Here is a 27,443-nt window from a genome sequence, read left to right as displayed (position 1 = left end):
GATAAAGTGTCTCACAAGGGCAAGTGGACCCTAGAGAGAAATAGCTGTCCCTGCCCTCTGGGCTCCACATCACCTGCCTTACTGCTCCACCACTTTGCTCATCTCCTGGGTGCTCCATCCCAGAGACATGTGAGTTAGCGATCACTTAGTGTAATCAGCCCAGGATGGAGGGTCTGTGCTGTGGGCCCAAGCCAGGGTTCCCTGTCTGGTGATGAGTAGTGGAGTGTGTGTGGTACCCATGGGAAATGGACTGGCTTGTTCTTTGGGTCAATTGTAACTTACTGAAGGTGTTGATATGGCACTTAGGGTCTTTGCTCCCTTGATATATCTTCTGAGGGTAGCAAGGGCAGTTCCACTGTAGAGGCAGTGGCAGAAAGGATTTCATTTGCTCCTGGAAGCTCTGTCCAAGGAACTGCTGAGTTGCTACTGGCTTGATAGGTCTGGTGGTGGGCTGGCTAGACGCCCAGGCCAGGAGGACCTGCCCATCAAGTAGAGAGTCCGGCCAGTTTTCTGGAAGGCTGCTGTGGTATGCTGGGTGTCCCCTCCAGTCCCTAATTGCCCCATATTTTCCAGGGAAAATGATAGCCTGCCTCTTCCTCAGGGAGCTCTGTACCACTGAGGTATGAACCTGTTGCCAATCTGAACACACCTATAATATGTGGCTGGAGGCAAGTTGAGAAGTCTTACCTAGTCAGGAGGAACAAGAACAGGGACTTGCTTTAAAAAAAAAAAAGTCTGGCCACGTTTTTATACAGCAGCTGTGCTGTGCTGGGGGTTCACTTCAGCCCCTGGTCACCTCAGACACTCTGAAGCCCTAAGGCTGAAATGGCTGGGTTACCCAAACAGCAAAGATGACAATCTGGTCCTCCCGCTGGGAGCTCTGACTCAGGGAGGCCTGAGACCTCTGTCGGCCAGAGAACAGCAGTCAAGGTAGCCAGAGACCCTGGGTGAAAGACTTCACCCGCTGACTAGAAATGTGGTCGGGGACTGATGTAAACAAGAGTCTGGCCACGTTTTAGTAGCGTGGCTGTGCTGTGCCGAGGTACCTCTTCCACCCCTTGTCAGCTTGGGCTCTCCAAAGCCCACAGGCCAGAACGGCTAGTCACCCAAACAGCAAAGGTAGGGGCCTTCCCCTCTCTCCGGGAGCTCTGTCCCAGGAACATTTCACATTTCCATTGGCCAAGGAATGCTGGTGGGGGTAGCTGGAGGCCCCAGTTGGGAGGTCCTGTCCAGTGAGGTGGAACAGGATCAGGGGCCTGCTTACAGAAGCAGTCTGGCCATGATTTGGTAAAGCAGCTATGCTGTGCTGTGGGATCTCTTCTGTCCCTGGTCGGTTTGTATTCTCCAAAGCCTGCAGGCTGGAATGACTAAGTTGCCTGAACGGGAAAGATGGCGGCCTGCCCCGTCTTTTCGCTCAGAGTTTTATCTTGTTTCATGGAGCTTAATTTTTAGCCTGTTGATTTTACTGTCTTCATTAGACTTGTTGAGGAAGATAAATGAGAATTCATTGTCTTCTGTAAATAAACCTGTTCATGTCTTGTTCTCTGGAAAGAAGTCTCTTTCAGCTCTCTGGCTTTGGTCACAATCATGTACAGCAGTAGCCAGTCTACAATGACGTAACTGAATTTCCATTTCCAGTGTTTCCTTGTTGTGTCTTACATTGTCCAGCTCAGAACTGAGAATTTTATTCTCAGTTGTCAACCTGCTAAGCTGTCCACTGTACTGAAATACTGTGCTTCCTCATTCAATTTTTTTAAGGTATGCACTTTTATCCAAGCCTTCATACACCCCAAGTTGGGGTACAAAAAAGGGGAGCCACGAAGGCTGATCATTCAAAATAAAACAAAATTAAAAAGTATTAAGGCGAAGATTCAAAAAATTTTGCATTACGTAATTTGCACGAAAGCAATGCTATCACCTCCTCTGTGTGAACTCGGGAGAGGACTGGGCCACTCTCCACTGGATGAGTGGCTTTTAGCCCAGTCGTCCCAGTTGGCGATGATGCCTTGCTCCATGGGGTACTTCAGGGTCAGGATGCTTGCTCTGGGCCTCGTTGACCACATAGGACTCCTTCTGACGCATGCCCCCCATCATGCCCTGGTGCCTGGAGTGCCCCACGATGGAAGGGAAGACAGCCCGGGGGGCATCGTCGCCCGCAAAGCCGGCCTTGCACACGTCAGAGCCGTTGTCAATGACGAGCACGGCAGTATCATCATCCATGATGAGCTCACTCAATTGTAGAGCCTTTAAAAGATTATCAGTCTTTTTTCTCACACTTTCAATTTCCTCCAAATATTTCTCTTCTCTTAGCTGGCTCTGATGTTTCATTATGTCTAGCTTCAGTCTTAGCATGGCAATTTCTTCCTGCAACCTACTATGTTCATGCAAGAGGTCTTTTTCTTTCTTATAACGAAGAGAAAGCTAAGTAAACAAAGGGAACTTTTAGTTAGCACTCAATAGATTGACATATCATGATTTCTTCTGAAATTAAAAAATAACGTGTATTTGTATAATGAAAGAATCCCCAAAGTGGATATTTAACTGGAAAAAAATTGGACAAAACTTCAAACCTAAAAGAGTGTAAATTCCTCTAGTGATTTATTTTTCATAGTCTTTAAACACATATTTAAACTTTTAGGAATCTGCTCCTGAATTCCTAAAAGTTTAAATATTTATTTAAAGACTATGAAAAATAAATCACTAGTGGATTTTTAAGAATCTCAGAATTTAAAAAGCCTTTCTCTGAGTTACAAAAAACCCAGAGGAATAAAATATCAGATTGATACCTTTGACTATATTTTTAAGATTAGCTTTACACTCTGATATCTAACCTATCAACCACACCATCCTAAGAGCCTTAGCTATGCATATATATTTGGACAGAAGCAATTTCTCAAAGTTCTTTAAGTTTCTTTTACTGAAGAACGTTTTACCGATATTCTACATTTCTAATATTTTTATACTGTTATAAGAATTACATTTATTTATAACTGTTAAATCTAAGCACTGTACCCTTCTACACTGTACACATCTGTATCTAAGCATTGCACTTCTACATACAATACTGAACTCATTTAAGATAACGATTCTTAAAAGGAGAGATCAAAAAATATATAAACGATGCAGGATTTTCCCCAGGTCTTCTGATGCTACTTCTAGTGATGCTCCACAAAACCACAGTTACTTCTGTGGTGTAAATATATAAATACAAAAGAAGCCTATTGTTTCAAAATACGAATGGTAAATACAACTTATAAAGATTTTCTTAGAAATCATGAGATTATTTGCCATTGCAATAACTTTCATTTCCTCTTTATAATGTTGGAAACAGTAGTAAGTGTGAAATAGGGGAAATATACTATTTCTCTAGGAACAAAATACTTATCAATAAATGATCACTAAATGTGTATCATGGCATGTCATTGTTTTCAAGCCTCTTTACATTGAAATGAGAAACTACTTGGAGCAAACTGTTCCTCTCCGCGAAAGGAAGGATAATGACATCCACCACGTGGCCTCTGACCCAGCTATACATTTCCTACTTTCCTATCAGTGAAAATAATCAATTGACTTCTCTATTAACATTTTTTAAAAAACTGATGTCCAAAAACTAGAAAATGTGTTTTTCGTAGCAAAACTTATTTTTGATATGGAAAGATCATCAATTCTTATGAAAATATCAACTGCTTCTCCTTTGGACTGAGGCCATTGTGCAGGTCACTACTTGACTGTTGCAGGCAAATGGAGCTGAATTAAGAACATGGCTTCATCCTGTATGTACACATACAGATATATGACGAAGGATATATAGAATACATACACACATATATATGACTTAAAAATCCTTTACATTTCCAAAATACGTAGTTTTTTAAAAATATATACACGTATAAAAACATTTGAAAATAACTAAAAAAATACCTCAGAATTCATTTTCTTTTCAGCCACTTCTTTCTGCTTTTCTTTATGAATCAGAATCTCATCTTGTAATATTCCAGTGTTCTGTTCTTCAGAAAGTTGTTTCTGAGTATCATTTTGGTCGTCACTAGAAGAAATTTTAATTTTCATGAAATACTGGAGGTGTCCCTAAAATGATCTACAGGGCAAGATGGCGCCATCAGATGTCATTCACACAATGTATATCTGCACATTATTCCAAGACAAGGCAAAGGGGTCTCACATCTGTTAACCAGATGTCCCCAACCATGCTGGCACCAGGGACTGCTTTTGTGGAAGATGATTTTTCCAAGAACCTGAGGTGGGGGATGGTTCCAGGATGATTCAAGTACATTACATTCATTGTGCACTTTATTTCTATTATTGTTAATATATAATGAAATAATTATATAACTCACCAAAATGTAGAATCAGTGGGAGCCCTGAGCTTGTTTTCCTGCAACTAGATGGTCCCATCTTGGTGTGTGTGTGAATATGCTACTAAATTAATGTTCAAAATGTATTTACCAACAGTGTATGAAATGTCTTTTTCAATGAAACCATTTCCTTTGCAGCAACACGGATGGAGCTGGAGGCCATTACCCTAAGCAAACTAATGCAGGAACAGAAAATCAAATGCCACATATTCTTACTGTTTAGTGGGAACTAAACATGAGAAATCATGGACACAAAGAGGAGAAAAACAGACACTAAGGCCTACTTGAGGGCGGAGTGTGGCAGGAGGGAGACGACCAAAAAACTACCTTTCGAGTATTTTGTTTATTATGTGGCTGATGAAATAATCTGTGCCCCAAAGCTCCATGATACAGTTTACCTATATAATAAACCTGCACACGTACCCCGAAGCTAAAATAAAAGTTCACTGAAAAGAAAATGCCTTTTCCCTCACACTTGCCAATACTGGTTATTTTTCAAATAAATTAATGACTGGAAAAAAACAGTAACTCATTGTTTGCTGATTTTCATTTTTCTGATTAATAGGCAAGGGCTGAATATCCTAGTAAAAGTATAAAATTTGTTCATCATGAATATTACCCAAATTAGGATTAGTTTGACAGCACATAGTTACCTCCTGTTCAATGCTGCCATAGGCTCACCTGTGATACTCTTCATTCTCAGTGTCAGGAAATTGCTGGCTTTCAGGTGTTCTGCTCTTCCTTGGAGGAATTAATCCATCATCACCATTGCCAGCAGCCGCACCATGAGTCAGGTTTTCCGGGAATCCCACATGAATACTTCCGTGCTTCTTCATTCCTTCTTCGATAGCCATGAAATTTTCTAGCTGGAAAATACACAGAATAAGAAATTACCTACTTTAGCCACATTATCTATTGATAATCAGACTAAAACCGAGAAAGATAAAATGATTGGTCCAAAGCTCCTAAAGTGGCATTACCTAGCATTTTATGGCACCATTCGGGATTATTCCATAAAAATGAAAGAATATCTCTAGGGTTTGTATCTCTTTAAAATTCAATGTACAGAATTCTGAGTTAAGTATTAAATTTTTCACTGATGATTTATGCTACTTACATGATAGGATCATGTATGCCTACATTTACTACACTTTGTTAAACAACATAACGTAAAAATCTAGTTCAACAGAAACATTTGAATATGAAGGTATACCTCTCTATCACCATCCTTATTTATTTCTGGTTCTTGAGACATTTTCTGCAGATGCAAAAACAGTAGGTTAATTTGCTTGTTGTATTTCTGTGATGTCTCCTCTTTTGGAGCACATGTTTTTAAAATAATTTTATTCTTAAGTAATCAAGTATGGACAATAAAAATCAGAAAATAATTAAAATTAAATTTAAAATAAATAAATAATAATTAAAATTAAGAATTAACTTTTTAATCTATGTTTAGCTACTGCCACATCACTGGCTTCTAACATGTGAAAAATAATTCACCTTAGACAAAGGGAGAAGAAAAACATGAACCAGCAAACTTAACTTGGTCACCATTTGTTTGGACTAAATTTGTTATGACTTAAATCTACCAAAAATGAATCAGCAGAAGATTTGTAGTGTTGCAAAATCTTCCTCACTTGAAAAGAGTTTACCTCACAAAACCCTAACTAGTGAGCCCCTACAGTGCACTGAAGTGCTTTTCTAAAAGATTCCTAACTGGATTGTAGGCACCCTTTAAACTATTAGGAGCCGAAATCAACACCAAACAGAAAGAAATACAAATTCTCAAATTTTAATTGAAATTATATACTGTAATGTGATAGTGTTATGTATCCAGATTATCTGCTTAAGCCCAGTTCTAATATATTCTAATGTTTACTAATGACAGTAGATAAAAAATTTTAATCTGTACTGATTTTCTGCAACTGAAAGAAATTAGAATGTTATTGTGTTTGTGCACTAACACCAAAGGTCCCATTCAGCAAGATAAGATTCTTGTAAAAGGCAGTTCGGTTGCTTTTATGACCTGGTTCCCTCCCTGAACAGAAACGCTGAGGTCAACAAGAGACCACAAGGCAGAATATATCTTTAACCTTGGTATCAGTGACTGACAATATAAAACTGCAGATTTTCAATCACTGGCCATGATTACTCTTTAACCATGAATCCAGCTCAGGGACCATCAGTGTTACATTGTTCATAATTCCTATTGCTTAATAATATGATTCAATAATCGACGTTACTTTATCATGTTACGGTGTTGTAAAAATAAAAGAACAAAGTTCTGAAATTTGTTTTTGCCTCTATTCCAAAAGGAAAGATTAGCTGTAAGCTAATCAAGAAGGCAAATAAGAATACTTGAAAATAAGAGTATTTTAAATTTTATAGTGGGTTATGTTCAAGTTAAATATCAAATATTAAATTAGAATCTATTGATTCTTCTGTTAATAAGGTTGCTGATTTTATTACGATAAATTTTAAGAATCTATTAAAATATTCTTTTTTTATTTTTTTTGAGACGGAGTCTTGCTCTGTCGCCCAGGCTGGAGTGTAGTGGCGGATCTCAGCTCACTGCAAGCTCCACCTCCGGGGTTCATGCCATTCTCCTGCCTCAGCCTCCCGAGTAGCTCGGACTGCAGGCACCGGCCACCATGCCCAGCTAAGTTTTTGTATTTTTAGTAGAGACAGGGTTTCACCGTGTTAGCCTGGATGGTCTCAATCTCCTGACCTCGTGATCTGCCCGCCTCGGCCTCTCAAAGTGCTGGGATTACAGGCGTGAGCCACCGCACCTGGCCAAAAGATTCTTAAAAAAAAGAATCTATTGATTATCAAAGCCTAGTCTGAAAGGTAATTTCATTTGGACTATCTAATATTGTTAAGGCAAAAAAAAAAAAAACGTTAAACCAAAAGTTTAAATTTAAAAGTTTCCATGCCTCTGGCTGGCCATTTTGACTTCCTTTAAGCCTTTGTGACTCTTCCCCGGATGGCAGCTTTAAGTCTTGTTCTGTTGAAAAATCCATATAATAAGTTAAAATCAACCACTTAGAACAGTTAAAAACTATTGCCTTTTAAAAACAGGTTAAAGACAACATTTCATTTCATAAATTGAGCGTTTAATCTTTCATGAAATTGTCATTTATAAAATAATTCTCAAAAACTTCAAAAAATCACTTGGGGAGACACCAGATGTCAGCAGTTTGAAGACACACAAACATGTCAAAAATTCCCTCATAAATTCATCCACCCAACATCAATGAACAAAACCACCATAAACACAGCTTTAAAATACAGTAGAAACATATAAGGTGAGGCCGGGCGCGGTGGCTCACGCTTGTAATCCCAGCACTTTGGGAGGCTGAGGTGGGCGGATCACGAGGTCAGGAGATTGAGACCACGGTGAAACCCCGTCTCTACTAAAAATACAAAAAAAAAATTACCCAGGCATGGTGGCGGGTGCCTGTAGTCCCAGCTACTTGGGAGGCTGAGGCAGGAGAATGGCGTGAACCCGGGAGGCGGAGCTTGCAGTGAGGCGAGATTGCGCCACCGCACTCCAGCCTGGGCGACAGAGTGAGACTCCGTCTCAAAAATAATAAATAAATAAATAAATAATAAAAATAAAAATAAATAAATAAAAATTAAAAAAGAAACATATAAGGTGACACAGCATATTGTTCTCCACTTCCTAATAGTACCTTATAAATGATTTCCAAAATCACTGCTGACACCTTTATTACTGTACAACATCTTCCTAATATCTAAAATGTTTCCCTCCACTATTCTGACAAATTTATTTTCTTTTTTTTTTTTTTAATGAGCCAGGGTCTTGCTCTGTCGCCAGGCTGGAATGCAGTGGTGCAATCAGCTCACTGCAACCTCCCACTCCCGGGTTCAAGCGATTCTCCTGCCTCAGTCTCCTGAGTAGCTGTGATTACAGGCAAGCACCACCACACCCAGCTAATTTTTGTATTTTTCGTAGAGATGGAGTTTCACCACTGGACAGGATGGTCTCGATCTCCTGACCTCATGATCCGCCTGCCTCGGCCTCCAAAGTGCTGGGATTACAGGTGTGAGCCACCACACCTGGCCTTATTTTGATCTTTTGAAATAATCCTATGTGAAGTCTTCCTTGATTCTGCATGTCTTTCCCCAAATAAACAGGTACCTCCTTCCTTGAGGCTGCCTTAGTACTTTACTGATTTTTCTACTGCATCTTTACCCCCTAAACTGTGCATTATTCCTCCACATGTCTGTCCCCTCTGCTCCAAGACTGCAGGGGAGAGTCTTACACATCATCTTTGTAAAAACAGTCTTTGCTTTACTCAGAAATTTTTTATTGAGTCCTGCTAAATACATACTAGGCGTTACGGTCTAAAAAGAATGAAAATAAAGCATGTCAGGGATGGCTTTTCTAGAACACATGCCTAAGAAGAGACTTAAATATTGAGGCTAGCCAGATTAAAAGGGGTAGACAGCAGGAAAGGGTGACAGCATGCCAGGCAGCAGCAAGAGCGGGAGCGAGGCCTGAAAGAGTGAAAGTATTTGCCTACAATAGAAGGATGAGTGAGTAGGACATTACCAGCAGCTCAGTAATGCCAGAGAAAGGGCACACAGGGAAAAGGGCTAAAGATGGAGAGTGGGGCAGAAATCAGATTATGAAAGCCTTATGTGTAATTTTAAGATGCCCAGACATTAATGTTCAAGAGTGGTCCCTGGACCTATCTGCATTAGATATAGATCACTTTAAATGCCAAAACCAATATTCCTAGTGAACAATTATTCATTAAGACAAAGTGACACATAGCTCATGTGGACACAGCTGAGATGATACTATGTAGCAAATTCTCAATAATTCCCATGAAAGTCAATTCTATAATGAAGTCATACAAATTATAATAAATCAATAAATATTTGGTTTGGGAAGATGCTTTGTAAAGTTATAGTGCATATGAATACAACTAAGAGTTGTGAATTCAGAGCTGTGACAATACAGCAAAGAAACCACATTGTGTTTGAGTCAGCAATCTTTAGATTTCTATCCAGTCTTCCCATCCAGTCCATAAATTCTAAGTATAATCCTGGTACTCACTCTCAAGTTTACATTAAATACTATCCCATACAAAAAACCCTCTTTCTCTTACTTCTTTTAATTATTTATATGTTGCCTTGTTTAAAGGAAGAACACAAAAATGCCCTGCTAAAGGGATTCTGTTTAGCTGCAGGCTGCAAGAGGGAAAAACACAAAGCAGGTTTTGCAGAAAATGATTTTTTAGAAGTCAGAACTATGACGTGAAGTCAAGCAGGGCACTCTAGGACTGAATTTGCTGTGCTTCCTTCATACGCTCCTTGCTCTTTCTTTTCTGGCAGCTGTGACTCACACAGGTCATGGAGAGTATCATTCCCTAAGAGGAACAGCCATGATATGCATCTTTATCTATTAAGCTCATCTGTCCCAATTCTGTGTTCTGTGGATGCTGACTTTCAGTCACGGATGGTGATACACATGGACATTTATCATCAACTTTCAGATTCTCGGATCTTTGACAAGTCTTATTGCTGAGAGTCAAACTAGTAGGATGCAAATTATAAATGCTGATTATCCAATTACCTACTCAAAATATCCTACACGAATATTCCATTAAACATGCATAGAAAAACATTAGTCATTCCTGCTGACCTGCTGCTCTTTGCTCTTCTGTATTCACCAGAAAATTTCCTACTCCTTCCTCACGTCCAGGTTAAATACTGGTGTACAACCTGGAAACCTGTATATCATCTGAGATTTCTCTCTGTCCCCCAAGCCTTTCTCATTCAATTATCACTAAATCATATTGACTATACCTCTCTTCTGCCTCCGTTTTGCATTCCCACTGCCACTGGGAACATAAACATTTACAAAATGGCTTTTATTTAAAAGAAAACCGCAACTATTAATGTTATTTCTTACATGAAAAAAAATTAAGCCAAACAAATGAAAAAGGCATAACAAGGGCCAACACATTAAAATGAGTAACTGAGATTACTAACGTTATTTATTTCACCATGGATGGGTGAAAGCCTTATAATACATTGATACTAGTCCAAGGATGTGTGACATGGAAACTACAGCTGACTACTGCAAAAGCTTCCTTTGTCTCCTGGTTTCTTTACATGGTAAAGAACCTTCCATCAATCCCAGCAAATAGGTTACAGACCAAATCCAATCTGCCTTATGCCTTTGTAAATAAAGTTTGATAGGAGCTCAGTCATGCCTGTTTGCTTACGTATAATCACGATTTCACGCTACAAAGCAGACAACAGCAGGGTTAAGCAGATATGACAGAGACCACATAGTCTAAAATATTTCCCACCTGGTCCTTTACAGAAAAAGCTTGCTAGCCCGTTTTACACCGTAACCAGAATGCCTTAATACTCAAATTTAATCTTGTGACTCCCCTGCTCAAATTTCTCCAATGAGCCCCTGCAGCACACACTGTTGGCTCCCTATCAATAGCCATGCCTTATCCTTTCTTGCAGAAGAAACACAAGTCTATTGGGATATTTATTATCCCAATCCCTCTCCTCAGCCTCAGAAAGAGAAATGTTTATTCTAAGCTAATCAGGTATTTGCCTTCCCAGTGCCTGGTTTGGGAATGAGCATGCGGTGTGACCCAGCCAATGAAATGCTACAGGAAGCCCCTTGCATGCTTCTAAGTTTTCTCCCTGTTTAAAAGACACATGTGAAGAAAAGCAGCCCTCGCGATGTTGTGTTGGGAGAACAAGATGTTTGGAGCTGCTGCGGATTAGCCAACCATGAAAGGAGACGTGAATAAAACACCGCCAACAGCACAGCTGAAAGAGGGACAAGTGGGATCACTAGGATATCAATGAACAAACAAAACAACTCTGGTTCCTACTGTTTTAGCCACTGCTCATCTAGTATTTGCAGTCCAAAGCATTCTACCTGGTAAACTTCCCATGGCCCACAGGATAAGACCTACTCATTTCTATAGTATTAAAAAGTCTATCATAAACTTGCCTTAGCTAAATATTCACCTCATTCCCAACCTCTCGTATCTCACACTTTTGGTACTAGCAAAAGTGAATTGCTCAGAAACCCTGCAAAGTTCACTCAAGCATCTTGTCTTTTGCACTTGCTGCTCTTCCTGCCAAACAGGCAATCTCATTAGATGTTCCTTCTGGCAAACACACAACCTTGCTGCATGTTCCTTCTGCCAAACATTATTCTTCTGCTTCTTTACCTAGAAAAATTCTTCTTTCTCTGCATGCTTACCTTAAATCATACCTACTTTTTTCCAAAATTTTCATTCCTCATTACATATGTCTGGCACATAATCAATATATAATAAATCATAATTATAAGCTTCCAGTGGGCATCTAGCACACAGTAAGCACTGAATAAAGTAGTAAAATAATGAAAATGACAATGATAATAACAAGCTCCTGTCTGTATTTTTGTTTGTGTTCTTTAGCATCAGAAAAATGGTTAGTATCTAAAAGACATTTGATAGTTATTTGTTAAGCGGACAAGTGAAAACATAAATAGAAATGTTTTCTTTGTAAATTCTGTTGAAAAAGCACAGAAATGGAGACAGCTCCACTACGAGCACCTTAAAGATCAAAACTACATCTATTCCATCTTTGTCTCCTGCAACATATAAAACCTAACTTACAGAAGCTCTTTGATAAATAGATGGCTAAATTAAAGGTGTCCTCATACAGTTTAGACTATACAATGTATTAGGTGTCCACAACCAGGTAGCATACTAGCATTTTTGTTAGTGTGAAACATTTTTCTACTTTTATTATAACCTGCTAAGCCTAGAGTTGGGCAATTTGTATATTTATTATGACAATCTTTTGGCAAATGGTAGCAGAGCATCTTGTTCTAACAAAATTACCGTTATCATGACAATTAACCAGCAGGTAAAACACATCTTGTACCAACAAAGTAAATATATCTCTTTCCAATTTCAAATGAGGAGGAATGAAGTCAGTAATAGTGAGACCTTACTGGGACAAGCATATGTAACATCACTTGTGCTTCAGTGTTCTTTTGTGATCAAAAATTCCTTACTTTTACTTTTTTATCTATGGTAGAACCACCCAGAGCAGGGGTCTTCAACTCCCAGGCCACAGACTCGTAACAGTCCATGGACTATTATGAACCACATCACACAGGAGGAGGTGAGCAGTAGGCAAGCCAGGGAAGCTTCACCTGTACTTACAGCCACACCCCATGGCTCCTATTACCACCTGAACTCTGCCTCCAGTCAGATCAGTGATAATATTAGATACTCATTGGAGCATGAACCCTGTTGTGAACTGCCCATCCGAGGGATCTAGGTTGTGTGCTTCGTATGAGAATCTAATGCCTGATGATCTGTCACTGTCTCACTTTGGCCCCAGATGAGACCATCTAGTTGCAGAAAAATAAGCTCAGAGCTTCCACGGATTCTACGTTATGGTAAGTTTTATAATTATTTCATTATATATTACAATGTAATAATAATATAAAGTAGCACAATAAATGTAACATGATTGAATAATGCTGAAACCATCCCCACCTTTCCCCAGCCCATGGAAAGATTGTCTTCCACAAAACCGGTCCCTGGTGCCAAAAAGGTTGGGGACAACTGACCTAAAGTAATTCACTGTCACAAGTCTTACCTGGATTGCTGTTTTCAGAAGAAGCTTTTAGCATCTGTTTTTCTTTGTAGTCAGAAAGTAACTGGCAAATTCTATGTATAAAAATATAATAAACCAAATTACTAACTTAATACTGATATAAAAAATACTTACCAAATGTAAAATTCTTAAGAGTATTTCAAACAATATCAGAATATCAGAACTTAACAGTATTATCCCATCCACTTATGAGTACATTCTGCAAACTTCTCTTTAAGCTTCTAATTAAAGAAGAAAAAAATGTAGGGTGAAATACTCATAAATCGAGGGCATGTGACCCAGTAAATTAGGTTGCATTAGCATGACATAATAAAAAGTGTCCCAACTCTGCATAAGTCCTAGCTCCATAATGAACAGCTATTTGTTCTTGGACAACTTGCTTCTCTTAGGCTCAATGTCTTCTTCAACAAAGTGAGGACTTTGCTGCCTTATTTCCCTAGGTTGTTATAAAGATTTAAGGAGATAACATTTTTTAAATGCTGAGAGAAATAGTAAAGCAATGGAATAATCTCTTCCTAAACTTTATGACTAAAATTATCTTGGAATCCCAAATAAAACCCAATGCGTATTTTGTTCATAAGTTCTAATATGCAAATGTTGTAGTTTTCAGAAAATGTTATTGAGTCCTAATTTTGCCTCTTAGTTGTCCTACTCCTTATGGCTTATAATTCAGGGCATCTCAACTATGTCATAGTTTGTAACTAAATTTATTCATATATATCTCATTAAAGTAGATAATGTGATTGTCCACTATTACGGAGTTGATCAATCACACCAAGGGCAGAAAAACCAATGGATGTTAAGACCTGGTTTGGACCAATGATCCTTCTCTACAGACTCAAACTCTCAGCCAGCAGATGTTTGTGAGGATAATGCTTTATACTGATGTTCAATTCCAGCTGACATGGGAGACCAAAAGTCTACTTTTATTTTTTTTAGTTTCCATGAAGAAGTTGCAAGTTGACATTGTGTAATTTTCGACATACATACTAACGATGTATTTTGCACCGAACACGTTATTCAGCTCAAAGTCATCTCATAGACCATCTTACATGACTATTTTTGCAGTGCAAATCACAATTTCAATATTTTGGTGGCACCCATTTTGCTTTGATTCACACTGGTTCCTTAGAACTAGTCAGCAAATAGTCAAATGACCTTCCAGTGACTGCACAAAATATGGAATGCTTCAAAGATTTGTGCTGCCTCCTTATGCAGAAGCCATGCTAACCTTCTCTGTATTGTTCCAATTTTAGGATATGTGCCGCCGAAGCAAGCACAAAGCCCTACTCTTACACATGATTAGTGATGAGTCATGGACAAGGCTTGGCTCTGTTAAGTCCAACTAACCTACTTGAGATTCTGAGAATTCTCTTCAATGGCTTCCTGTGAGCTAGAATTTGAAAATATTTTAAAATCTTGAGCTAGAGATGGAAGTAGCTTGGAGGATTTTCATTATCATGTAAATCAGATCACTCAAGGGGCCAACCGCAGCTGGGAGCCACTGCTCAAGGGAAGGTTCATATGGGATTTTCTACTGCCCAAGGTTCTATACAGGATATAAAGGTGCCTCACAGTACAGATCTGGTAGCAAAGAAGAAGAAACAAACACTGATCTCTTTCTGCCACATTATTTGAACCCCTCTGACCCTTTAGAACAAGCCCACCCAATACCTGCTAGAGAAAAGACCAACAACGGCCTCAAAGGATCTCTTACCATGAAGGTCTCCGCTAATTCTTGGCTAAGATGTGGGTTCCACATTAGGTTCTGAATATGGGGGGAAGGGCCAATTTGCTCACTTTATGTGTAGTTTATAAAGTCAGGATGCCCAGTGGCCAGAGCAGGGGGCTGGTGCTTTGGGAACAATGGCTGAGCATATAAGCATGGGTATGGGAACTAAAAAACGTTGTACTTCAAAGTCACTGTATGACTCGCCATGAAGACTTGAGGGACCTGAATCTACCGATTCATCTTAAGGCAGCAGGACCAGTTTGAGTGGCAACAATGCAGCAACAGAATCAATGGAAACAACAGAATGATTGCAATGTCCATTTTTTTTTCTCCTCCTCCTGACTTGATAAAAGGGACTGTCTTCCTTGGATTTAGTGAACCCCTTCGGTTCCTGAAAAATTCAAGGAGTATATAGGACATAGTCCCCAGAAGACAGTACAAGACTTTCTGATAAACCGGACATTTCCAGGCCCAAATAACTAATCAGAAAAATCAAAGATGTGACACTATTTTTTATCCCATGCATAGGTGTTACACTTGGATGAAATGAACAATGTTGGGATCTCTAAGGATAAAGGTCTTAAAAGTCTTGACATAAAGAATCCTGCACCCGGCCGGGCGCGGTGGCTCACGCTTGTAATCCCAGCACTTTGGGAGGCCGAGGCGGGCGGATCACGAGGTCAGGAGATCAAGACCACGGTGAAACCCCGTCTCTACTAAAAATACAAAAAAATTAGCCGGGCACGGTGGCGGGCGCCTGTAGTCCCAGCTACTCGGAGAGGCTGAGGCAGGAGAATGGCGTGAACCCAGGAGGCAGAGCTTGCAGTGAGCCGAGATTGTGCCACTGCACTCCAGCCTGGGTGACAGAGCGAGACTCTGTCTCAAAAAAAAAAAAAAAAAAAAAAAAGAATCCTGCACCCATTGGTACTTCTAACTTGTCTTGCTTTTTGTCTGATTTCTGGCTGATGCAGGGGACTAACTCACTGCCACTCTAAAACTACCTGAACCAAACTATGACATCTCACTTGATATGTAAGATGCAACTGTTATAATTATTTTAAACCTCAATTTAGCATTAACTAGCCTTTTAATGTAAACACTTACACATTATGATGACTAGAAACAGCATACTCTCTGGCCGTCTGTCCAAATAGATCTTGAGAAGATACATCAATACTTTGCTCAAGTAGAAGGCTGACTATACTTGCTGATCCACAACATACAGCAAGTATGAGAGCAGTTCTAAAATGACAGAGATAGGAACTGTAGTAAAGTTATTTTAAAAGCTAACTTCATATACGTTACCAATTTAACTTCTTGCCTGTCTGTGCAGAATCAAACATTTACATGCACTAAAAGACATAAGCATCTTCAGTGCTCAAGTGTTCATCTTTGTAAAATACCACCAAGGTTAACAGGAGGGGACAAAACAAACCCCTCTTATCTCAGTGGGGTATTGCATAGCAGAAGCTACTAATTTAAAGTCCTTTGACGGGCAAGAAACAATGTTAGGGCCACTTATCTGAAGTGAACAAAGATTTAAGTGAAGATTTTGTCACAGCTTCCCTAGACTGATATGCTGTAATAGAAAATCAGCTAGGGGGTAAAATAAATAAGAGCTCTCTGCATGCTGAAAGCAGTAAGATTAATAATAATGGTAAGAATAGTAGTCACAGGAGTTTCAGTTAATGATGCCAATAAGCATGTGCTAGGCACTGAATTAAATGCCACATATATCTTTCTTTCTTATGCACAGCCAACTTTGAAGGATATATTCTCCTATTTTTCATATATGACAACATATTTGGTGGTAAATAACGTTCCCAAGGTCACACACCTAGGAAGTAAGAAAGTTAGGAATTCAACCCAGTATTGTGTGAATCCAAAGTCTAGCTCTTTTCTCTTTATCACCCACCTACGGCTTCCCTTCATTAAAGGAAAAGTGTATCCACTTAAAACTATCTTCACTCCCTCTCTCCATACCAATTAAAAATAAAAACATCAAAATACACTGGAAATAAAAAAGGAAAAAAGCTGTTGAACCCACAGTATGTGGGAACAGCAATTAATTGTCATGTAGGGATAAGCTAACAATATTCTTCAAAGAAAGCAACTTAAGGCAAAGTCATTGAAAAGACAAAAGGATTTTCTACCCCTATTTATGTTTAATACAGGGTATTTAGTGGAAAAGCATGTAAGACACAGAGGTTAAAAACTATTAGAAAGCGTTAAGAAGTTCAATACTGACTCACAACTTTAACTGAAAGTTAAAGTTCAAACTTCATAATATTAATATGAAATCCCTTTAGCTAACATAAGATCATGTAACCAAAAATGTCACATAACAAATAACATCAGTCAATATAATAAAAGATGAATCCTACTAAAACTGTTCTTTATGTTGCCCAGTCCAAATAACTGTTTTTCTACCTAACTGATTTGTGTTCATACTGATCACTATATCCCAGTAAGTATAATCTTATTAATTTAATATTTATGACTTGAGTGACTGCTATCTAGAACACACAGATTAAAAGAAAGAACTATACCTTCCATATATATCCAGTGCATTTAAATTAGCTTTTTTCTTGATTAAAAATTTCACCACTTGCTGTTTTTGTTCATGTACACCAAGTAACAGTGGTGTGAGGCCAAGCTGCAAAACAATATAAAGCAAAAACTTATGTAATTCAAAAAAGTACATATTCCTCAACTGAAGTAGAAACTTTATATAAGATCTTATGGACTTACATGCATAGAAAGTAAATAAATTGTAGTCGCTTCCTTCTCACTCTTCTGTGCTTTCCCACACACTGCTCCTTCCCTTGGAAACACCCCTTCTCTGCCTCACCACGTTAACTCTAATCAACTCAAAAACTCGCTTTAAACATTTACTGCTTCCAAGACTCTTTACTTCTAACCCAGCATTTGGTATGGCATTATTGGATGATAATATTTTTCCCATCTAAACAAAGAGCTTCTTGAGGGCAGGGGCTGTATCTTTTGTCTGTATATCCTCAACCCTAAGACAAATTGTGTATAAAGCAAGAATTTGCATGTAAAATATTTCTTTAGTTTCATGTTTTACCGAAAGTTCAACCTCCAACATGCAAAAAAAAATTGCTATTAAAACTCATACTGCCCATTTGAAAAAATTTTCCAACATTTATTTATTTAAAATCTATATTTAATTTTCCCAGATTGTTAACTAAATCATCAGTTCATAGGACTACTGAAACTAAATTAACAGAATTCCTATCTGTATTCTTAGTAACTCCATGGTTTTAAGTGTTTAAAACTGCCATGCTGATTATGCCAAAGCTCTACATACTTGAGACGCACTGGATAGTCCATAATACAACTTCAATTGGCAAAAAATGGTTTAGAATTTGCTATAATTCTAATTGAGAAAACTCTGCTCTTAACGACTTACTGACCTAAGCACTTCAATGACTGAACAAAGAGACACAAAATGCTGAGAGGGCCATCCTCTACTTACTGAAAGACTACTCACAGCAAATTTCTAAAGACTTTCTGAATGGCAGTGAATAACTGATGGTAGAAAGGAAAATGTGTTATTCTGTAACCTGATAGATACTACCAATAATATTCATTTTAATGTCTCAACCACAGAGATAAAAGACAGACTAGGCCAGGAATGGTGGCTCACACCTGTAATCCTAGCATTTTGGGAGGCTGAGGCGGGTGAACCGCTTGAGCCCAGGAGTTCAAGACCAGCCTGAGAAACATGGCAAAAACCTCATCTCTACTAAAAAAAAAACTGAAGTTGGAGGGCCATCTGAGCTTGGGGAGGTCGAGGCTGCAGTGAGCTGTGATTGCACCACCGCGCTCCAGCCTGGGAAACAGAGTGAGACCCCATCTCAAAAAAAAAAAAAAAGTCAGATTAACGTTACTGGAAAGGAAAGATTTAAAGAAATCAGCACATATCCAACTGCAACTCTTCTAGAGCCACCTTAAGTTTCTGAGATATAAGAATTTACATATTACATTTCTGTATTCAGTGCTTCTTAAGCAGGAGTGTATCCAGATTTTGAGAAAATTGTTGTTGTTATTGTTGTTGTTGTCGTTGTTGTTGGTCTCATTATGTTGACCAGGCTAGACTCGAACTCCTGAGCTGAAGCGATCCTCCCACCTCAGCCTCCCTAGCAACTGGGACTACAGCCATGCGCCACCATGCCTGGCTTCAAGGAAACATTTTCAAATATACATATCCAGGCTTTATTAGACTTACTGTATCAAAATCTTCAGGAAAAAGCTAGACTTGTTGATTATTTAAACATTTTCCTCAGGTTACTGGGATGCACAATTCTAGCTGAAAGCTAGTGTAATAGACAATTACTTCAGTCTCATTTCTCACCCACATGACCAATTCCCTTTCTCATTTGAAGATTTGGCCAAAAAGAGTAAGGAGGAGGAGAGAGACCCATTTGCTGAAAACACCACATGATTGTTCCCGGTAAGAGAAGAGCAGGGTCTAGTCAACTCAAAATCCAACTTGATCTTGTTACTTATTTATCTTCCACCTTCTCATCCAGACACTCTAGATTTGAAAGCAGAGCTGAGACTCTAATTGGCCATTTCTACCAGAATAGGATACTAAGTCAGTTAATTACTTGATATTCCCTCTGCTCAAGGGTTTCCCCTTACATTACACCTATTCACTGCCAATCTGGTTCCTCAGAGGCCTCCTAAAATTGATCTCTAGGCAGTTTACAACCCGCTAACTCCCTCTCCCAAACTGAAAACTGTCATTCTCTAAAATTGAAGAGAACCTTGTCTCACCATACAAAGGAAACAAATGAATCAACAACAACAACACACACACACACAACCTCTTCAGTCTTTTCCCTCTATTACCTAATTTCCAAATTGGCCCTGATATTTCGGATTGCTCTTTTTCCCTTTCCACTTCTGCCCCATGAGCAATCAGAAATATCTGAAGCCTTGCCACTGAGAGGTGCATCACCTCGTCTCTATTACTGCTTTTTAGGAACTTGCCAAAGGAGCAGGATCTCTATTCACTGAAACATGTTTAAGTTTTCTTGGAGTTTTCACGTAAAACCTATTTCAGGGCAAATTTTGCCATTTTACATTCATTGGGGAAAAAAATCCTAGGAGGGAAAAATTGAAAAATAGTAAGTATTACCTTTTATAAATTCAGTGTTTTCAAAAAAAGTATTTACCACAAGTGCATTAAAAAAAACTGTACCCTCTAATGCTTCTTTGAAAGTTACAATATTTAAAATAAAATCTTAGATAATTAGTTCATTTCAAAATATTTTCATTCAGGTTATGCTTGAGCTTCCAAATACGGAAAACTGGCCCGTACACAGGTCAATGTTAAAATGAATGCATTTCAGTATTTTGAAGATAAAATTGGTAGATCTATACCTCGTTTCTTGATTCGATATCAGCACCGTATAAGAGCAGTGCTTTGGCCATTAATTTATCTTCATTGTAGATAGCATAGTGCAGACTGGTATTTCCATACTCATCTGGAATAGTTGGATCAGTGCCATGTTCCAGCAACATTAATGCACATTCATCTTCCTGGCATTGTACGGCCTGTCAGTATTAGACCAAAAACAAATTACAAATCCTAGGAATTCAAAATAAACATTCCACAGCTTTCACCAACTACTTATATTTAAAGGAGAAAACTCATTTTTATGCTATGTATTGAAATCAAACCCACCTCACGCTGATATAGTTGGCTACTGCATACCTTTGTCAGAGCTGTCCTCTTTTTGTCATCAAGGACATTAAGTTCACATCGTCTGTCCAGCAGGAGTTTTACTACTTCTGAATTCCCACTGGCAGAGGCCAGATGTAGAGCAGTCCTATGAGAGTGAGAAGACTTTTTAGGAAATTGTAGTGCACCAGCTACAGCCGTATCAATGATTTACGTAATTGCAAACACTGAACACCCCGCTATTACTCTGCCTTCAAAACAAACATTTAACTTTCCCATGAAAAAACCACACTATTTATTATCTCTCATTACTCGCTGTATTAATGAAAGAGCAGCCTATATGAATACAAAGAGCATAGCCCTTGGATGACATTCAACTTGGGCTGGAATCCTACTTGAAGCTCTGTCACTTCCTGGCTGTTGCTTAGCCTTTTGGGGTCTCAGTTTCCTCGTCAATAAAATAGGAATGAAAATAGTAGCTTTCTCACAGGAAACCACTGTAATTCTTAAATGAGACTCTGCACAAAAGATATAGAATAGTTCCTAACAACAGCTCAATAATTGTTAGATATTATAATTTTTATTAATACCACTAAAGAATTAAGTGAGATGATACAATTATACCTACACTTTCAGGTATGTTTTAAATATTGCAGGTAACATTGTATTTTAGTGATTCTAAGATGATCATTGTCTCCATGTTGTCTCCACTGAGATACCACCTACAATTCATGATTTACTATAATTGGCGGCATTCAAATAATTCTCTTATTGAGATATAAAATAATGGGGCATCATATAATCCTTGGTGCCTTACATTAAGAAGAATATGTTATAACAGGTCTGGGGCGGTTCCACTCAGATGACCAGCATTTAGATGAATTTTAGTTTTTAAGTACTATGGAATAAGAGAGCTGAGGTGAAAACAACAACAAATTTCTAAAATAAACCAATTTTTACTTTGGTTTTCAATAAACTTTAAGCCAAAGAAAACTTGGAATTGAAATGCATAGCATGGGCTTATTTTTTTCAATACTTAGATTTATACAATGTATGTACATCAGATATTTCCAATGATTCATATTAGGATTTAAGACTGTTATAAATTTTCTCTTTTTAAAAAGGATTTATGAAACTATTTGTGGAGCTTTTTTCAACTTTTACATTCAGGGGTACATGTGCAGGATGTGCAGGTTTGTTACATAGGTAAACGTGCACCAAGGGGGTTGGTTGTACAGACTATTTCATTACCCAGGTGTTAAGCCCAGTACCCGTTCGTTCTATTTCCTGCTTCTTTCCCTCCTCCCACCCTCCACCCTCTGATAGGCCCCGGTGTGTGTTGCTTCCCTCTAGGTATCTGCGTGTTCTCATCATGTAGCTCCCACCTATAAGTGAGAACATGCAGTATTGGGTTTTCTCTTCCTATGTTAGTTTGCTAAGGATAATGGCCTTCAACACCATCCATGTCCCTGCAAAGGACATGCTCTCGTTCCTTCTTTCATGGCTGCATAGTATTCCATGCTGTTTATGTACCACATTTTAGCACTTAAAACAACTAAAACAGTCTTTACCCAAGACTTATAAATTTTCAAAAGGGCAGTTAAGGGTTGCCTTTTACTATTTTCTACCTTCAGAAATGCTTCTGTTTGAAAGGAGGGAGGAAAAGCTTCAATTGAGATTAAGTCCTAATGCCCCAATTTTAAATCTCTCAGCTTGCTTAAGCCTAGCAAGTAAACATGAAGTTTTCAAAGATGGAAGGATCCCGAGAGATAGTAGAATATGCCTGCCCCATAATAGGTGTCTGGCTTATGTCTGATGACTAAATGGATTGAAAAAATGGAAGAACACAGCTTGGGAGTTCAATATTTTTAAAGAAAACTCCTGTAGAGTAGGGCAATACATGTGCAATAGTAATAATCTTTTATATTTGCTATTTTAATTTTCATAAATATATAACTCAAGTAAAATGATTAATTCATACTTTTACATATTAATCTATATATAATGAAAAGGTAATTATGTAATAAAATGTATATACAATAAAATCTACAGGAACAGGTAAACACAATCCCTTTACTTCTGAAGAGGGTAAAAGTTCACAGAAGATAGCTAACCACAGAAATAAAAATAAATAATAGAATGTGAGAAATTATTTGCATCTACGCAAGAAGCATATTCCTTCTCTTCCCAAGGATTATTTCATTACTAATGAACCTTAACTAAAACTTCAGATGTTCACTGCAGAAATCACAGATAAGAGAAAGGGAAAAACTTCACTTACAAATCCCCAGAAACAAGTTTGATTATATTTTCTACATATTTTCGGCTAACACAAGAGCAGATTCTGTTCGTGTATACGTGTAACAAACTGGTTTTTTTCTCACTTGATATAGCAAAGTACATCTTTGCATGTCGACATATCTCTGTATCTACTGACATCCTCAATAGTTACATATTATTCCATCCTATGGATGCACTGAAATTTGTTCATGAAATCTTTATATGGGTTCTTCTAAATACACTGCTATTTTAAACAATACTAAGAAAAACAGACATCTATTTGGTAAAGATATTTCAGTATAATGGAACTGATGAGTAAAAAGCATAACATTTTTAAAATGTGGTTCTTACCAATAAAGTGTCTGTTTGAAAACCTGCAGCAATTTAAACTTTAAACAACTATATAAGTACCACTGTTCTTCATCCTCACAAACTTTGTGGATAGAAAACAGTATTTTTTTTTTTTTTTTTTTTTTTTGAGATGGAGTCTCACTCTGTCACCCATGCTGGAATGTAGTGGCATGATCTCAGCTCACTGCAACCTCCACCTCCCTGGTTCAAGCAATTCTCTTGCTTCAGCCTCCTGAGTAGCTGAGATTACAGGTGTGTGCCACCATGCCCAGCTAATTTTTTGTATTTTTAGTAGAGATGGGAGCTCACCACACTGGCCAGGCTGGTCTCAAACTCCTGACTTCATGATCCACCTGCCTCAGCCTCCTAAAGTGCTGGGATAACAGGCATAAGCCACTGCACCCGGCCTTTCATTCCTCCTCTAACTTAAATAGAAAACAGTATTTCATTCCTCTTCTAACTTAATTCCTTCTTCTACCAGGAACGCTATCTTTTCCTATGCGCATAGGTCACTGGTAGATATGCAAAAAAGTACTTTGCTCAATTTTAAAATGTGCTTATTTTATTATATCTGCATATATAGGCCAGGCACGGTGGCTCACACCTGTAACCACAGCACTTCGGGAGGCCAAGATGGGTGGATCACGAGGACAGGAGTTCAAGACCAGCCTGGCCAAGATGGTGAAACCCCATCTCTACTAAAAATACAAAACAATTAGCCAGGCATGGTGGCAGGTGCCTGTAATCCCAGCCACTCAGTAGGCTGAAGCAGAGAATTGCTTGAACCTAGGAGGCAGAGGTGGCAGTGAGCCAAGATCGCACCACTGCACTCCAGCCTGGGCAACAGAGAGAGACTCCATCAAAAAAATATATAAATAGGCATTTGTGTTTTCTTCTGGTATGTTTCTCTTTTCATATATTTAAAATTTTTAATCTATACTCTTATTTTTGTGATATAAACATCTAGATAGTTTTCTCCAAAAATGAATTATGAACAATCCATCTTTTTTAAATAATAAAAAACATCACCATTATCAAGTGCTAAATTCTTACATATATTTGGGTATTTCCAAATTTCCTATTCTGTTTTATTCATTGATGTCTTTTCAGCCGTTAGTAAACAATTTGTGGAAATAAATAACATGCACATTTTGATATCTGGAAAAGCAAGCCTTTTACCATTCTGTTACAAAAAAATTTATCACAATAATAAAAGACAGCATGTGGAATTTAAAAATGCTAAAACTGCTATTTTTATTTGGCTTAGGTAAAAGTGATAAATAGAAAAAGCTCACATCTTTTTTTTTTTTTTTTCTTTTTTTGAGACAGAGTCTCGCTCTGTCTCCCAGGCTGGAGTGCAGTGGCGCTATCTTGGCTCACTGCAAGCTCCGCCTCCCAGGTTCACGCCATTCTCCTGCCTCAGCCTCCTGAGTAGCTGGGACTGCAGGCACCTGCCACCGCGCCTAGCTAATTTTTTTATATTTTTTAGTAGAGACGGGGTTTCACCACGTTAGCCAGGATGGTCTCGATCTCCTGACCTCGTGATCCGCCCACCTAGGCCTCGCAAAGTGCTGGGATTACAGGCATGAGCCACCCTGCCCAGCCAAAAAGCACACATCTTAAGAAAATTCGATCTTCCTATTCGAGCACAGGAACCATCTTCCCATTTCAGTTTCCTTCTAAGGTTCCTCAGTAAAGAACATATTTACATAGTGTACATTTATATAAAACCCATACTGGATTTTATTTGAAGAATATTTAGCCCTGAAGTTGATGTGTTATGGGGCTTCATTCTTAGTTCTCAATACACACTTTTCTATAACGTATAGAACATTGTTTTAAAATCTGTAGATTAAAAATAATCTGCTGCATCGACAATTTTGCGAGTTAAATCACTTTAAAACAGTCTATTAGTGTTCTACGAGGAAAATTATAATTTGATTGGAAATCAGCTAAAGTTTTGTTTTTGCATTGCAGCTCATAAAGGGGCCTGGGCCCTGACCTCTCTGAGGTTTCCACAGCCAGGGTGGTGTGAGGCCTGCGGAGGCGAGAAAGCCAGGTCCCCCTCCTCCCCCGCCAGGAGGGTATGTCCCCATCATCTCCCCACGTCCCACCTCCTCCCAGCCCGGGCCTGGTTACCTCTTTTGCTTGTCCTTCTTGTTCACGTCAGTGTCCCTGAGCATGACGATGAGATCCTTTCTGGGGACTTTACCCCACCAGGCAGCTCTGTGGAGCTTGTCCAGATCTTCTCGATGGACGTGGTACCTGGGCTCCATGAAGGCGCTGTCATCGTAGTCTTCCCAAGCGCCCACGTTGCTTCTGGGTGTCTTCACAGCGGAGTCATCGTGGTCTCCAGAAGCGCCCACGTTGCTTCTGAGCGTCTTCACAGCGGAGTCGTCGTGGTCTCCAGAAGCGCCCACGTTGCTTCTGAGCGTCTTCATAGCGGAGTCGTCGTGGTCTCCAGAAGCGCCCACGTTGCTCTTGCCTCTCCCCCTGCAGCAGGGGAAGCAATGGCAGCACCACTTGCCCATCTTGCTTCTGAGCGTCTTCATAGCAGAGTCATCGTGGTCTCCAGAAGTGCTCACGTTGCTCTTGCTGCTCCCCCTGCAGCAGGGGAAGCAGTGGCAGCACCACTTGCCCATCTTGCTTCTGAGACCAAATGGCTTCTTCACAGAGGAGGCAGCCGGCATTGAACCAACCTCAGCCACCATCTGCTTTTAACAGCCAGGAGAGGCCAGTAGTAGCGAGCAGATCGCGTCTACCAACCAGTTTCACCAACTAGCAGGTAACTCCGGGTTTCCAATCTGTTTGAAAAGTCAATCCCAGCCAAAACCTGCCAACCCCAGCAGGGGAGGCCAGCCCACCCCACTCAGGGAAAACCCACACCCACCCAGGGTGACCCCACGCCCACCCCAGGAAGGGCCACCCCCCCCCAAGAAAACACCCGGCCCACCCAAGGGAATGCCAAACCCAGCAGAGAAAAGGTCAAGCCCAGTAAAAAAACGTGAGAGAGGAAACGTCAACCCAAGGAGAAACCGTCAATCCAAGGAGGAAAGGTCAATCCAAGGAGAAACTGTCAATCCAAGGAGGAAAGGTCAATCCAAGCGACCAACGCAAAGCCAAGCCGCTACAGGCCAGCCAAGCCGCTATGCGCGTGCGGCATGCACGTGCAGTTACACGCCAGCCAAACCGTTACGCACGTGCAGCGTGCGCGTGCAAGCCGTTACAGGCCAGCCAAGCCGTTACACACGTGCGGCACGCGCGTGCAGTTACACGCCAGCCAAACCGTTGTGCGCGCGCGGCGTGCGCGTGCAAGCCATTACAAGCCAGCCAAGCCGCTGCTGCGCTTGCGGCGTGCGCGTGCGCGTGCGGCATGCGCGTGCGGCGTGCGCCATGCGCGTGCGGCGTGCGCGTGCGCGTGCGGCGTGCACATCTCAGGTGGCGTCAGTGCACGTGGCACAGACAGTGGCCGATGCGTGCAACCCGCGTAAGTCTTGGCGCCACGAATGTCACTGACAGCTTGGTGTTCCCGGCAGACTTCCTGGGAGTCAGCCAAGCTTTCAAGCCATTGAGAAGCCTCTGGTGAAAAAACCTCTTGAAGCAGGACTAGGGCTAAGCGGCTGGAACTTGAGGATGCTGACAGCCTCCTCTGAAGAAAGCCCCCAGGACACTCTTGGCGGTGCTGTTGTGCATGGCAGCTGCTGCAGCTCGGAGCACGGGCCGGCGGAGCTGGCTACAAATGGTCTCGAAATCACGGAGCATGTTCTCATTCATAGATGGGAATTGAACAATGAGCACACACGGACACAGGAAGGGGAACATCACACACCGGGGCCTGTTGTGGGGTGGGGGGAGGGGGGAGGGATAGCATTAGGAGATATACCTAATGCAAAATGACGAGTTAATGGGTGCAGCACACCAACATGGCACATGGATACATATGTAACAAACCTGCACGTTGTGCACATGTACCCTAAAAATTAAAGTATAATAAAATAAAAAAAAATCATGGAGCACAAGACGCCCACCGAGCCCAGAGCCTGCCTGAGGCGCCTTCGACACCTGCTCCTCTTTGCTCCGCACCCAGAACACGAGGCCATCATCGAGGGGGCATTTGGGGCCACAGGATCGCAGTCAGCTCCTGCCCCGGTGCCCCCTGCCCGCTGTCCGAGCCAGGGCCAACAGCTGTGGGGCTTCTCGCCTGGGGGACTCTGCTCCACTGGCCTGCAATAGGGTCAAGGTGCAGGCCGTTGTGTCCAGGCCGGCAAGAGGGGGCTTGGAGGAGCAGTCACAGGACAGCGCTCTCCCC

General features: G+C 40.1%; 1 protein-coding gene and 1 non-coding gene across 2 annotated transcripts; both read right to left on the bottom strand.

The window, feature by feature from the left end:
- Positions 1-1,974: 1,974 nt before the first annotated feature.
- LOC129472156 (POTE ankyrin domain family member G-like) lies at positions 1,975-26,062 on the bottom strand. Its single transcript, XM_055261570.1, has 11 exons — positions 25,274-26,062; positions 20,537-20,651; positions 20,203-20,376; positions 17,340-17,446; positions 15,895-16,032; positions 13,041-13,111; positions 7,307-7,377; positions 5,587-5,631; positions 5,055-5,239; positions 3,922-4,045; positions 1,975-2,421 (listed from the first exon to the last, which is right to left on the bottom strand). Exons 1-11 carry the CDS (start codon positions 25,843-25,845, stop codon positions 1,975-1,977), a joined length of 2,049 nt encoding a protein of 682 aa, XP_055117545.1. The 5' UTR covers positions 25,846-26,062.
- LOC129472822 (U6 spliceosomal RNA) lies at positions 14,232-14,338 on the bottom strand. Its single transcript, XR_008654093.1, has one exon. It is a non-coding gene; the product is annotated as a U6 spliceosomal RNA (small nuclear RNA).
- Positions 26,063-27,443: the final 1,381 nt, after the last annotated feature.

Source organism: Symphalangus syndactylus, chromosome 22 (genome assembly GCF_028878055.3).
Source record: "Symphalangus syndactylus isolate Jambi chromosome 22, NHGRI_mSymSyn1-v2.1_pri, whole genome shotgun sequence".
NCBI classification, from domain to species: domain Eukaryota; kingdom Metazoa; phylum Chordata; class Mammalia; order Primates; family Hylobatidae; genus Symphalangus; species Symphalangus syndactylus.
This window is presented reverse-complemented; position numbering and strand designations above follow the sequence as displayed.

Coding starts and splice junctions, on each gene's coding strand:
- LOC129472156 (XM_055261570.1), bottom strand. CDS start 25,845: ATGGTGGCTGAGGTTGGTTCAATGCCGGCTGCCTCCTCTGTGAAGAAG. Junction 16,033..17,339: donor GCACTGGATATATATGGAAG/GTATAGTTCTTT, acceptor CTGTCATTTTAG/AACTGCTCTCATACTTGCTG. Junction 5,632..7,306: donor GTCAAAATGGCCAGCCAGAG/GCATGGAAACTT, acceptor TTGCATCTGCAG/AAAATGTCTCAAGAACCAGA.